Source organism: Saimiri boliviensis, chromosome 12 (assembly GCF_048565385.1).
Source record: "Saimiri boliviensis isolate mSaiBol1 chromosome 12, mSaiBol1.pri, whole genome shotgun sequence".
NCBI classification, from domain to species: Eukaryota; Metazoa; Chordata; class Mammalia; order Primates; family Cebidae; genus Saimiri; species Saimiri boliviensis.
In genome coordinates, this window is record NC_133460.1 from 22,121,369 (window position 1) to 22,133,847 (window position 12,479).

The 12,479-nt window shown below is 55.3% G+C and overlaps 1 protein-coding gene across 3 annotated transcripts; it reads left to right on the forward strand.

Annotated features, from left to right (window-relative positions):
* Positions 1 to 2,736: 2,736 nt before the first annotated feature.
* On the forward strand, positions 2,737 to 8,830 carry TGFB1I1 (transforming growth factor beta 1 induced transcript 1). 3 transcript variants are annotated; one of them, XM_003930030.4, is made up of 11 exons: positions 2,737 to 2,803; positions 4,038 to 4,153; positions 4,279 to 4,331; positions 4,432 to 4,574; positions 4,750 to 4,837; positions 4,951 to 5,056; positions 5,164 to 5,358; positions 6,599 to 6,772; positions 7,032 to 7,113; positions 7,411 to 7,559; positions 8,184 to 8,830. In XM_003930030.4, exons 1-11 carry the CDS (start codon positions 2,791 to 2,793, stop codon positions 8,448 to 8,450), a joined length of 1,386 nt encoding a protein of 461 aa, XP_003930079.1. In that variant the 5' UTR covers positions 2,737 to 2,790; the 3' UTR covers positions 8,451 to 8,830. The 3 variants fall into 3 exon arrangements, with proteins under 3 accessions (XP_003930079.1, XP_074238159.1, XP_010338952.1); XM_010340650.3 differs by lacking the exon at positions 2,737 to 2,803 and adding an exon at positions 2,828 to 3,050; XM_074382058.1 differs by lacking the exon at positions 7,032 to 7,113 and having other exon boundaries at positions 8,184 to 8,379.
* The last annotated feature ends 3,649 nt before the right edge of the window (positions 8,831 to 12,479 follow it).

Genomic DNA, 12,479 nt, shown 5'->3' on the forward strand with positions numbered 1-12,479 from the left:
TTGGTCCGGGTCTCTGGTTTTCAGGCTATGCATTAGAACCAAACAGAGAGCTTTGAAAAACTATCCATGTGGTCAAGGCAGGCAGATCACGAGGTCAAGAGATTGAGACCATTCTGACCAACATGGTGAAACCCCATTTCTACTAAAAATACAAAAATTAGCTGGGTTTGGAAGCACATGCCTGTGGTCCCACCTACCTGGGAGGCTGAGGAAGGAGAATTGCTTGAACCCGGGAGGCGGAGTTTGCAGTGAGCTGAGATTGCACCACTCCAGCCTGGGCAACAGAGGAGACTCCGTCTCAACAACAAAAAATGAAAGAAAAAAAGAACCATTGATGCCTGGGCCCTTTTTGCTCACATTGGACTGGGCATCAGTATTTTATTTTATTTTTATTTTTGGAGTCTTGCTCTGTTGCCCAGGCTGGAATGAAGTGGCACAATCTCGACTCACTGCAGCCTCCACCTCCTGGGTTCAAGCAATTCTCTTGCCTCAGCCTCCCAAGTAGGTGGGATTACAGGTGTCCCCACCAGGCCTGGCTGATTTTTTTGTATTTTTAGTAGAGACAGGTTTTCACCATGTTGGTCAGGCTGGTCTCAAACACCCGCCTTGGCCTCCCAAAGTGCTGGGATTACAGGCGTGAGCCATCGCTCCCGGCCAGGCTCTGTCTTCAAATATAGTCACACTGGGGGTTGAACTTCAATGTATAAATTTGGGGGAATGGGACACAAACATTCAGTCCGTAACACTCCCTTTCCCCCAACCTTAGACAACCACTAATCTACATCTTATCTCTACATATGACCTATTCTGGACATGTCATATAAATGGAATCATAATGTGTGATCCTTTGTGTCTGGCTTCTTTCACATAGCATAATGTTATCAAGGTTCATCCACACGGTGGCATTTTCTTTCTTTTTATTAGGAATAATAGTTTCACTTTACAGATTGCTATGGCTTGAACATGTCCCCTAAAGTTCTTGTATTGGAAACTTAACCCCCAATGCAACTGTTGAGAGGTGGGAACTTTAAGAATTGATTAGGTTATGTGGGCTCTTCCCTCATGAAAGATTAATGGCATTATTGCGTGAGCAGGTTAGTTATCAAGGGAGTGGACAGTTGATAAATGGATGGGTTCTGCCCCCACCCCACCCCATCTCTTGCTCCGTGTTGCCCTTCTGCTTTCTGCCATGAGATGAGGCAGAAAGAAGGCTCTCACCAGATGCAGGCCCCTTGACCTTGGACTTTCTAGCCCCCAGAACTGAAAGAAAGCTCTATTCTTTATAAATTACTCGTCTTAGGCATTCTATGATGCAGCACAAAACAAAGACATGGATATGCCACTTTTATTTTTTCAGTCGTCAGTTGGTAGACATTCAGGTTGTGTCGACTCTGGGGCTACTATGAATAATGCTGCTATGAATATTCATGCACAAGTTTTATGTGGAATATGCTTTTATTTCTCTTTGCTGGATATCTAGAAGTAAAATTGCTGGATCATGTAACTCTGTGTTTACATTCCAACCAGCCATGTGTGAGGGTTCCAATCTCTCCACATCCTCACAAAAACTCGTTAATTATCTGGGTTTTTTTTTTTTTTTTTTTTTTTTTTCAGTTGGAATTTCACGGTCACCCAGGCCGGAGTGCAATGGTGCAATCTCTGCTCACTGCAACCTCTGCTTCCTGAGTTCAAGTGATTCTCCTGCCTCAGCCTCCCAAGTAGCTGGGATTACAGGCGTGAGCCACCTCGCCTGTCCGGCATTTAAAAAAGCTCCCCAGGTTGTTCTGATTTGCTCCTGAGTTGAGACCCACAGTCCAGTGCTCAGATCTGTCCAGGAGAGTGGCTGCAGCACAGTTGTCTGTCCATAACCACCTCTAGAGCCTCTAGTTTCCACGTTGTTTCCCAGGGTCTCATCCAGGGAAGGCCTTGCTACTTTGTAGCAGGAGACTGTGTCTTGTTTTCTGCCCTGAATTCATCAGTAACTTGGAAAAGGGCTGTTTCGGAGCAGGCCTGGGCTACCTCAGTGTTGGGGAAGGGCTTTGTCTTGCAGGCTGGCTGTGGGGTGCTCGCCTAGGAGCGTTTTTCCTTAATTTGCAAGGGGCTTGCCTCCGGCTTTGAGTTTACCTGTGTCTGTGACCAAGTCTTGGAGGAAAGGTCCTATTGTGGAGTCTGTGGGTGGGTTCACTGTGTCTGTCCCCGTCGTTGAGATATGTTTTTTGTCTGGTATATATGCCTCTTGGGGCCTCTATTTATCTGTCAGGGTCTCTGATGGGAAGGTTTCTGAACCTGCGGTCTAACTGAGCCTTAGAACATCATTCCTGCTACCAATCCAAAAATTCTATCTGGGACAAGTCTCCCAGGAATGGCATGGGTGGGAGGGGGCCTCTGTCTAGGACTCAGGAGCTGGCTTTGCGGGGTATCTGCTTGGGGGCCTCAGTCTGTGTCTGTAAGTCTCCCTAGGCAGCTGCTCTAGGGCTTGGTCTGGAGGAGCCACTTCTCTCTGGCTCTGGCCGCCTGGGGCTCCCTGCAGCTAAGGCCAAGGCTGGGGTGTGGCCGCCTCCGCGGCAGGCCGGCGGGCTGAGCTCGGGTGGGCCGGGGCGCTCCCTCCCTTCCACGCCCCCACCCCGGGTTCCCCCGTTCATCGCCCCCCCCCAATCCCTATCCCAGCGGGTCCCGGCTTCCTTACATGGTCACGGCCGGGCTTCCAGCTCCCGGACGTCCCCCGCCCCCCGCCCCCACCGGACACGGCCCCCGCCCTGCTCGCCCCGCGCCACCCGCCCGCGCCCCGCCATGGAGGACCTGGGTGAGTGGGGCCGGATCCCCGGGTCCGCGGCCCCTCACCGCTGCCCAGACCTGCCTCCCCGCCGTCGCACTCCCGCATCTCCCCATCCCTGTCTTCTAGCTCCTGCTTTTCGCCTCTGCCCGCGCCTCCTTTCCAACTCCACGTCCCCTTTCCTGCCTCTCCCTTCCTGCCTTTCCTGGGCCGGCCGCTCCCTCCCTTCTTTCCTCGCTCCGCTCCTCCATCCCAGGCTGCGGCGGATGAACAGGAGGTGCGGCGCCCGCGGGCGCCCGGGCGCGGGGCTCTGGGGAGGGAGGGGTTAAAGGGGCCTCGGCCCGGGGATCGGGAAAGTAGACGGCACGGGAAAGTCTGGCATCAAGTTTTGGAGAAAAAAGCGGGCCTGCCTGCGCCAGGGTTTTGGGAGAGGAGTTACGGGCTCCTGAGCACCGTGGGGTCAGGTCCTTGAGGCAAGAATGAGAATAGTAGGCCAGGAGGGCCGAGGAGCCCGCGAAGGCTTCAGGGTTTCACGCGGGTGCTCAGAGACGAAGACTGAAGGCAGGACTTCTGGGTTCTGGAAGGGAAAGGGCTCAAAGGACCCGGATCTGGGGTTGCAGGGATGGAGGTGGGTGTCTTGTCCGGAAGGGGGACACAGGTATCTAGTCCTCCCGGTTTGCCGAGCCTGGGGCTGGAAGGCTGTGCGCTCTACGGGAGAGAGGGGCTTCCTGCCCCCGGCGGTAGAGGGCGCTGCTCGTTAGGGGTAACTGACGCGGTACCGCGGAGAAGCAGCCAATCAGAAGGCAGGTTCCAGCGAAGCGCTAGTAAGGAGCGCCGGGCGGGACTCAGGGGCCTGGGCGTGGCCAGGCTGGGCGGGGTCTGTGTAGGTAGCGGGAGGAGTTAGTGAGCGTGGAAGAGAGAGCGTCCAATCAGAAAGCTGGGGTCAGGCATGGGGCCAATGGAGCAATTTGGAGGGGAGCCAAGTTTGACTTGAGTGAAGAGCCCATTTTGACTGTATCAGAGAAGATGGGGGGAAAACAAAGAATCAGGAGCCTGGGTTTGTGCTTGGCTCCCAGCCTCAGCAACTGAGATGTTCTGGTCATAAATATTCCTTGCTACCCTTCGATCAGTGCTCTGCCTGGGTGTGGCCCTGTGACCTCTGGTCTTAGTACTGGCTTCTGTCCTGTAGTACTGCCCACTGGGAAGCTTACCTTCTGATCTAATCATGGCCCTTGTCTGTCTCCCTGATGGTTTCTCCCTGCAGACGCCCTGCTCTCTGATCTGGAGACCACCACCTCACACATGCCAAGGTCAGGGGCTCCCAAAGAGCGCCCTGCGGAGCCTCTCACCCCTCCCCCACCCTATGGCCACCAGTCACAGGTGAGATCGGATGTTGGGGACTGGGGCAGCCACTAGGGCCAAGCTCGGCCTAAGCTATGGGGATCTCAGCCTGAATGGGGCAGAGTGCAGACCTGTCATCCCACCTGTTCGTCTCTGCTCCGTAGACAGGATCTGGGGAGTCTTCAGGAGCCTCGGGGGACAAGGACCACCTGTACAGGTGAGGAGCCTAGCAAGTGGGGCATAGGGGCCAACTGAAGCTCAGGTGAGGAGGCCTGGAATCCCCACCCCTGAACCCAGGCTCCCACTCTGCTTCCCAGCACGGTATGCAAGCCTCGGTCCCCAAAGCCTGCAGCCCCGGCGGCCCCTCCATTCTCCTCTTCCAGTGGTGTCTTGGGTACTGGACTCTGTGAGCTAGATCGGTTGCTTCAGGAACTTAATGCCACCCAGTTCAACATCACAGGTACCAGGGTGACTGAGAGAGGATTTGATTGGATGAGGGAAGGGGAAGGAAGAGCAGGGCAGAGACTTAAGGGGAATACACTTCCCAGAGCAGCAGTTAAAGGGACCTAAAGCCTCAAGTGGGAGAGTGGGTTGAGCGTGGTCCTATGTGCAGCATCCTCCTCTCCTCTCTCCAGATGAAATCATGTCCCAGTTCCCATCTAGCAAGGTGGCTTCAGGAGAGCAGAAGGAAGACCAGTCTGAAGACAAGAAAAGACCCAGCCTGTGAGTTTGACGTCATTGTCAGGGCTGAGAAGAGATGGGTCCTGGATGTCAGAGTCACTAGAGAGAGCGTTACTCTGGGAGGCTCTGAGATAACACAAGCATGTTCTTCACAGCCCTTCCAGCCCGTCTCCTGGCCTCCCAAAGCCTTCTGCCACCTCGGCCACTCTGGAGTTGGATAGACTGATGGCCTCACTCTCTGACTTCCGCGTTCAGAACCACGTGAGTTGGGCAGTGGGCCAGTGTCCATTTGTAGCTCCTCAACCCCTTCTAGACCCTTCCACATCTGCTGCCTTGCTGAGTCAACTCTCTTGTCCTCCCTGCTGCAGCTTCCAGCCTCTGGGCCAACCCAGCCACCAGTGGCGAGCTCCACGAATGAGGGCTCCCCATCCCCACCAGAGCCGACTGGCAAGGGCAGCCTAGACACCATGCTGGGGCTGCTGCAGTCTGACCTCAGCCGCCGGGGCGTTCCCACCCAGGCCAAGGGCCTCTGCGGCTCCTGCAATAAACCTATTGCTGGACAAGTAAGTGGAGCCTTGTGAGAAGCAAGGCAGAGACCCGTCACAGACCCATCTTTACTGAGAGCCAGGCTTTATGCTGTTCCTTTTAATAAGTAACTCTGGGAAGTGGGTATCATTGTTGCTTATATTTTATGGATGAGGAAACCGTAGCTCTGAACCACACAGCAGGTTAGTGGTAGGGTGAAAATTCCAACCATGTTACCATTTATTGTGGTCCTACTGTGTGCCAAGCACTATGCCATCTCTTTTACAAACCCACATCTCATCTGATCTTCACAAAACACTTGGTGGCTTCACCCACCATCTCTCACACATCTACAAAGATGCTGTCTTCCTCCATCAGAGTCTGGACTGGGGTCACTGGTCCTTTGCTTAGTGACTGAACAGATGTGATTGACAACAGCTGTGCCTAACGGTTAACCTAGTTCCTCCTTCTAGATTAAGTACCTGACTCCCAGTGTAGGATTGCCCATCTCAGCAAAGCAGGGTGACATTGTAACTTTTGCGGATCATAGGCACTTTAATCTTCATGAATCCCTTCGTCCATTAAAATAGTTTTTTATGCCTGTGTTAGTGTAAAGATAGATATGTTATTATTACATATTAAAGCATTTTCTTCCAGTTAATTTTTTTATTCCGAATTTTTAAAATCTGATTTTTTCACTCGCTCCCTCTTATTTATTTATTTATTTAGAGACGAAGTCTCACTTTGTGACCCAGGCTGGAGTGCAGTGGTGCAATTGTGTCTCACTGCAGCCTCCATCTGCTGGGCTCAAGCAATCCTCCCACTTCAGCCTTCTGAGTAGCTGGGACTACAGGTGCCAGCCACCACGCCTGGCTAATTTTATTTATTTATTGTAGAGATGGGGTTTCACCACGTTGTCCAGGCTGGTCTCAAACTCCTGGGCACAAGCCATACTCTCACCTCAGCCTCCCAAAGATTAGAAGTGTGAGCCACCCAGTCTGGCCTTACTCTGATTTTTAAAAATTAAAACGTTTTTATGGGCCCCTAAACGTATTGTGGGCTCCAGGCGCTGTGCCTAGTGTGCCCCACGTATAGATGAATAATGGAGCGAAGCTGGAAGCTGGAGCTGGATCTCCATCGCTTACAGGCTGCAGGATCTTGAACACTGGATCCTTCATTCTGATAGCTCAGAGACTCGAAAAACGTCGTGTAAACCTTGCCTCACTGAGCATGCGGCCGTCAGAGCCTCTCTGACCCCGCCTCACCTCCCACTCACAGGTGGTGACGGCTCTGGGCCGCGCCTGGCACCCAGAGCACTTCGTTTGCGGAGGCTGTTCCACCGCCCTGGGAGGGAGCAGCTTCTTCGAGAAGGATGGAGCCCCCTTTTGCCCTGAGTGCTACTTCGAGCGCTTCTCCCCAAGATGTGGCTTCTGCAACCAACCCATCCGACACGTGAGCCCCGCCCGCCGCACCAAGCCCTCCCGGTCTCACCCGGAAAGCTGTGGGACTGGCCTCCTCCGCATGGGTCCCGCCCCACTCGCACTACCCCACTCCACCCCTACACTTTGGCAACGTCTACAGCCCCCAACTTCCTAGTTAGACCTTCCCCCCACCCCCCACGCAAGCCTTAGGCCAGTCACCCGGGTTCCGCGCGGGAGAGGAAGGCGCGAAGGCACTGAGGCCGCGCTGAGTGTTCGCTCCCTCCCTGCAGAAGATGGTGACCGCCTTGGGCACCCACTGGCACCCAGAGCATTTCTGCTGCGTCAGTTGCGGGGAGCCTTTCGGAGATGAGGGTGAGAGTGGACTCGACTCCCACCTTAAAAGCTGCGGGTCCCCTCGACGTCTCGCCCCGGCCCCTCTGACCTCCGGAGTCCTCCGGGCATTGCTTTTCCTCCTGCTCTCTTCTGGCCCTGCCTCTCTCTCACAGGCTCCAGGCCCGAGCTCTCCCGCTCTGCCCTGGCCTAGACCCGGCTCCTCCTTCCCCACGGCTCCCTCGGACTGCCCCTCCTTCGGCCTCAGATCTCAGGTCTCCTGGGTCCCCCGTCCCGCTCGCACCCTTTGCTTTCAGCCCACTCGGTTCCCGCTCCTAGGTTTCCACGAGCGCGAGGGCCGCCCCTACTGCCGCCGGGACTTCCTGCAGCTCTTCGCCCCGCGCTGCCAGGGCTGCCAGGGCCCCATCCTGGATAACTACATCTCGGCGCTCAGCGCGCTCTGGCACCCAGACTGCTTCGTCTGCCGGGTGCGCCCGAGGGGGCGGGGCCTTGGAGGGGAGGTCAAGGGTGCAGGGCTATGGGGCAGGGCCTTGGAGGGGCGGGTTAAAGGTGTATGCTGTGGGGCGGGGCTTGTGTCAAGGGTGCAGGGCTGCGGGGCGGGGCCTTGAACGGGGTGGGGGGTCAAGCGTGCAGGGCTGCCAGGGCGGGGCCTTGGGGGGCGGCTCAAGGGTACAGGGCTTAACGCGTGGCCTTGGAGGAGCGGTAAGGGTACAGGACTGTGAGGTGGAGCCTTGGAGGGACGGGTCAAAGGTGCAGGGCTGTAGGGCGGGGCCTTGGAGGGGCGGGTCAAGGGTGCAGCGCTGTGGGGGCGGGGCCTTGGAGGGGAGGGTTAAAGGTGCGCGCTGTGGGGCGGAGCCTTGAGAAGGGCGGGTCAAGGGTGCAGGGCTGTGGGGCGGGGCCTTGGAGGGGCGGGTCACGGGAGGCGCTCCAGGTGCCTTGGGTGGGGCGAGTTTTCCGGGCAGGGTCAGGTGGCTTCTCGTCTAGGGCCGGCTGCGGGGGTCCCCGTACTTCATTCGATAGTAACGCGCGTCGTCTGGCTGGGGCTCTGGCCGCTGACCTGTCTGTTCTCTTTCGCGGCCTCCCTTCCCCAGGAATGCTTCGCTCCTTTCTCGGGAGGCAGCTTTTTCGAGCACGAGGGCCGTCCACTGTGCGAGAACCACTTCCACGCACGGCGTGGCTCGCTGTGCGCCACCTGTGGCCTCCCCGTGACCGGCCGCTGCGTGTCGGCTCTGGGCCGCCGCTTCCACCCGGACCACTTCACATGCACCTTCTGCCTGCGCCCGCTCACCAAGGGCTCGTTCCAGGAGCGCGCCGGCAAGCCCTACTGCCAGCCCTGCTTCCTGAAGCTCTTCGGCTGACAGCCCGCCCGGCTCGCCCCCTCCCCAGGAGGCCGCGCCCTCCCGGAAAAGCCAGGTCCTCCAGACCCCGCGGCCTTGATCTCCGATCGTGAGGCCCCACTCAATGGAGAGCCCCGTCCCTAGGGTACCCTGAGTCCTCAGGGGGTCAAGTTCTGAAAAGGCCCAGCCAGACCTAAACCCACACGCCCCCAAAGTGGTTCGCACACAGAGAGCTCCTGCGCGAGCCTCCATTCTATTCCCACCCTTGAGGGAGCCCCCGGACTAGGGGAAAGTCCTTGCAATTCCAGCGAATCCGAGGCCAGGCCAGGAAGTCCTTGCTCCCTGTACCCTCACTGTTCTGTGCACTTTTTCTACCTACATAAACACACCCATTCCACGTCTCCCTGGTGCTGTCTCTGAATGCGCGCAGGAGCCTGGCCCTGACGCCCTGTCCCCGCGCTGGCTCTGTCCCCGGCCGTCTCTAGGCCACTGCCCTGTGACCGTGACCGCAGCGGGATCTGCAGCCTCAGCCCTTGCGGGTGGCCGCTTCTGCACTTCCTACTTCAAGTGTCAGATGAGCCTGAGCCTGGAAAGGGCGGCGACCTGCACAGGACTGTACAGATAGTGGCAGAGCCAGGACAAGAGCTCCAACTGGGACCCCACAGAACCTTCCCGCCCTCATCCTTCTTCAGCTCTATTCTTTTGTTTGTTTTATTTTGTTTTAAGAGATGAGGTCTCACTTTGTCTCCCAGGCTGGAGTGCATTGGTGCCACAGCTCACTGCAACCTCTAACCTTTGGGCTCAAGCGGTCTCCTACCTTGGCCTCCCAAAGTGCTGGGAGTGCAGGTGTGAGCCACTGTGCCTGTCTTTCCCTATAGTCTTGAAATTAGCGCTTATGGTGGCTCACCTCTGTAATTCCAGCACTTTGGGAGGCGTATGTGGGGGGATCATGAGGTCGGGAGTTTGAGACCAGCCTGGCCAACATGGTGAAACCCCATCCCTACTAAAAATACAAAAATTAGCTGGTCGTGGTGGCACACGCCTGTAATCCCAGCTACTCAGTAGGCTGGGGCAGGAGAATTGCTTGAACTCGGGAGGCAGAAGTTGCGGTGAGCCAAGATCATGTGACTGCACTCCAGCCTGGGCGACAGAGCAAGACTCTGTCTCAAAAAAAAAAAAAAAAAAAGAAAGAAAGAAAGAAAGAAAGAAAGAAGCACTTAATCTGTTCCCCTTCCTGCACTGCCTTTGGTTGCCAGATTTTTTCCCCTATTAAAGGGCCTTTAAGGGTGGAGCTGTATGCAGAGTGCCAGCTGTGCCCACCTTTTGGTTCTGGGCACTAAGGTGCAACTTCCCTCTTACTGTTGGCCCACAACATCTCGGATCACCTGTATGTTTCATGTAATCATGGCCCCAACGTAACCCTTTCTCACTCCCACCCCCAGGTGTCCCAGTCAAGGCAGAACAATCGTCCTGTCTAGAGCCATTACTGGTCAATCTGTCACCACCTGAGGCTTCTCCTGGCCTAGCCCTGTGCTGGGTGGTGCTGAGTCCAGAGATGAGTCAGGCTCACTGCTCTGGGGAGCCCCAGGCTTAAAAGACAAATACTTGGGCAGATGACACTTGGTGTGGCCAGGGTGTGACTGAGGGAAGCATTGGGAGCTGTAGAAGTCAGAAGGTGGCTTCTAACCCAGACTGGGAGTCAAGGGATGCTTCCTGGAGGAGTTGACATCTGGGACCTGAGCCAAGTCCCAGCAGGGTAGGATGGGGCCAGGGGTTTTCAGGTGTGGAGGATGGGGCCGGGGGTTTTCAGGTGTGGAGGATGGGGCCAGGGGTTTCAAGTGTTTAGAAGTTCAGGTTCCTTGTAAGCCCCCATATCCCAGGGTGACCCCCTGGGACCAGACTCTAGGGACCTCTGGTGCTGGAAATGATGGGTCCTCAGAGGCCTTTCCAGCTCATCAGGAAGAGCTAGCAGCTGCAGAGACCATGTATGGGCACCAGGAAAAGGTGAGGTGTCCTCAGCTCCAGCCTCTGTCAGGCCCCCCGATCGCTTCCTCTCTGAGGCTCCTCTCCTGTGGTCTTCCCTGGTCTCCTGCTCTTCCCCTTCCACATATTGTCCCCGAAGAATGTCCCTCTGGCATGTAACCACTTCTCTATCTTGAGGATGCCCAAATTGGCATTCATTCATTCACCAGATATTTATCGAGCACTCCTGTGCCAGCCTCTGGGGAGACAATGGGGAACCAAGCAGCTATGCCCCTTGCCCTCAGGGAGCTGAGGTCTAGTAGGGGAGACAGATGACAGGCAAATACAAAAGTGACACGTATGATGAAGGAGTAGGACCTTCCCAACTGCCTAGCTAAAGCCAGCGCTTCCCTGGTTTCCGTGCGATGGTCCCTCCCTAGTTCCTTCCTAGCACACAGTGCTCTTACAAGTAGAAGTTTTTGTTTTCGTTTTTTTGAGAGAGAGTCTCACCCTGTCGCCCAGGCTGGAGCGCAGTGGTACAGTGTTGGCTCACTGCCAGTTCTGCCTCCCAAGGTTGAACCTCCGGGTTCAAGCAATTCTCCTGCCCCAGCCTCCTAAGTACCTGGGATTACAGGCATGCACCACCACATCTGGTTAATTTTTATATTTTTATTAAAAACATAGTTTCAGCATGTTGGCCAAGCTGGTCTCACACTCCTGACTTCAGTTGATTCCCCTGCCTCAGCCTCCCAAATTTCTGGGTTTACAGGCATGAGCCACTGTGCCTGGCCCCGGCTTCCATCTGACTCTGCAACCGGAACAGAAGCTCCAGAGAGCAGGCAGTGCGTTTGTTTTGCTGACCATTTTCTCCTTGATTCTAGAACAAGGTCCAGTACATAGCTGGTCTCCATATGTGGTTGCTAATGAAGGAAGGAACCAGGAAGAAAGGAAAAAGAGAGAGTACAAAGGATGAAATAGAGAATTAAGTTAGGGGAGGTGGGAAGAGTTCACCTTCACCAGGTAGTGAAACGTAAGGTCTTGGCTAAAAGCCGAAAGTTGAGAAGGAGCCGTGCAAAGCGCCAAGGAGAGCATTCCCGGCAGACAGGCAGCAGGTGCAAAGGACAGGGAGGAGAGAGTCTGATGCCTTGGAAGAAAGAAAAGGCCACTGTGGCTGGATTGGAGCCAGCAATGGGGAGAGCAGGAGGGGGAGATGTCACATGACGGCTGTGGTGAAGAGACCTTATCTGAACTGTCTGCAACACACACGTGTCCTTTGACACTTGGTGCTGGATTTCTTTCAGGCACTTTAAACTCATCACCCCCTGAGGCAGACATTGCGGGTGCCTCACCCTTATATCTGCATGGCCCACCTTGGAATCATATACAGTTTCCAGACACCTTGACTTGCAGCTCCTCCCGGGGTTTCTTGTCTGAGGCTGCTCTCAGGAGGAGGGAGTGTGCCCCGTGTTCCCAGCAGGCCTGAAGTGTGTGTGGGCGTTTCTGCAGCTTTTAGCCAGTGACAGATACAAATTGGGAAATAAACACCCCAACCACCTGGCCCCTGAGGGATCACTGCTACAGGGTGTTCTTCTCAGTGTCTCAGAGTGCACTTTTTGGGATCAGGCTCCAACTGCTCTTGGTGGTAACCTGTTAAATAACACACCCTCATGCCAGGTGCAGTGGCTCACGTCTGTAATCCCAGCACTTTGGGAGGCCGAGGCAGTTTGGTTCAGGAGTTTTGAGACCAGCCTGGGCAGCATAGTGAAACCCCATCTTTATAAAAAATACAAAAATCAGCCTAGTGTGCCTGTAAATTCCAGCTATTTGGAAAACTGAGGTGGAAGGATCCCTTGAGCCCAGGAAGTCGAGGCTGCAGTGTGCTGTGATCACATTACTATACTCCAGCCTTGGCGACACAGTGGGACCCCGTCTTAAAAGAAAAAAACACATGCTTTATTGGCTTTTCTCCTTTTTTTTTTTTTTTTTTTTTTTTGAGACAGAGTCTCGCTCTGTCACCAGGCTGGAGTGCAGTGGCACAATCTCAGCTCACTGCAACCTCCGCCTCCTGGGTTCAAGCAATTCTCCTGC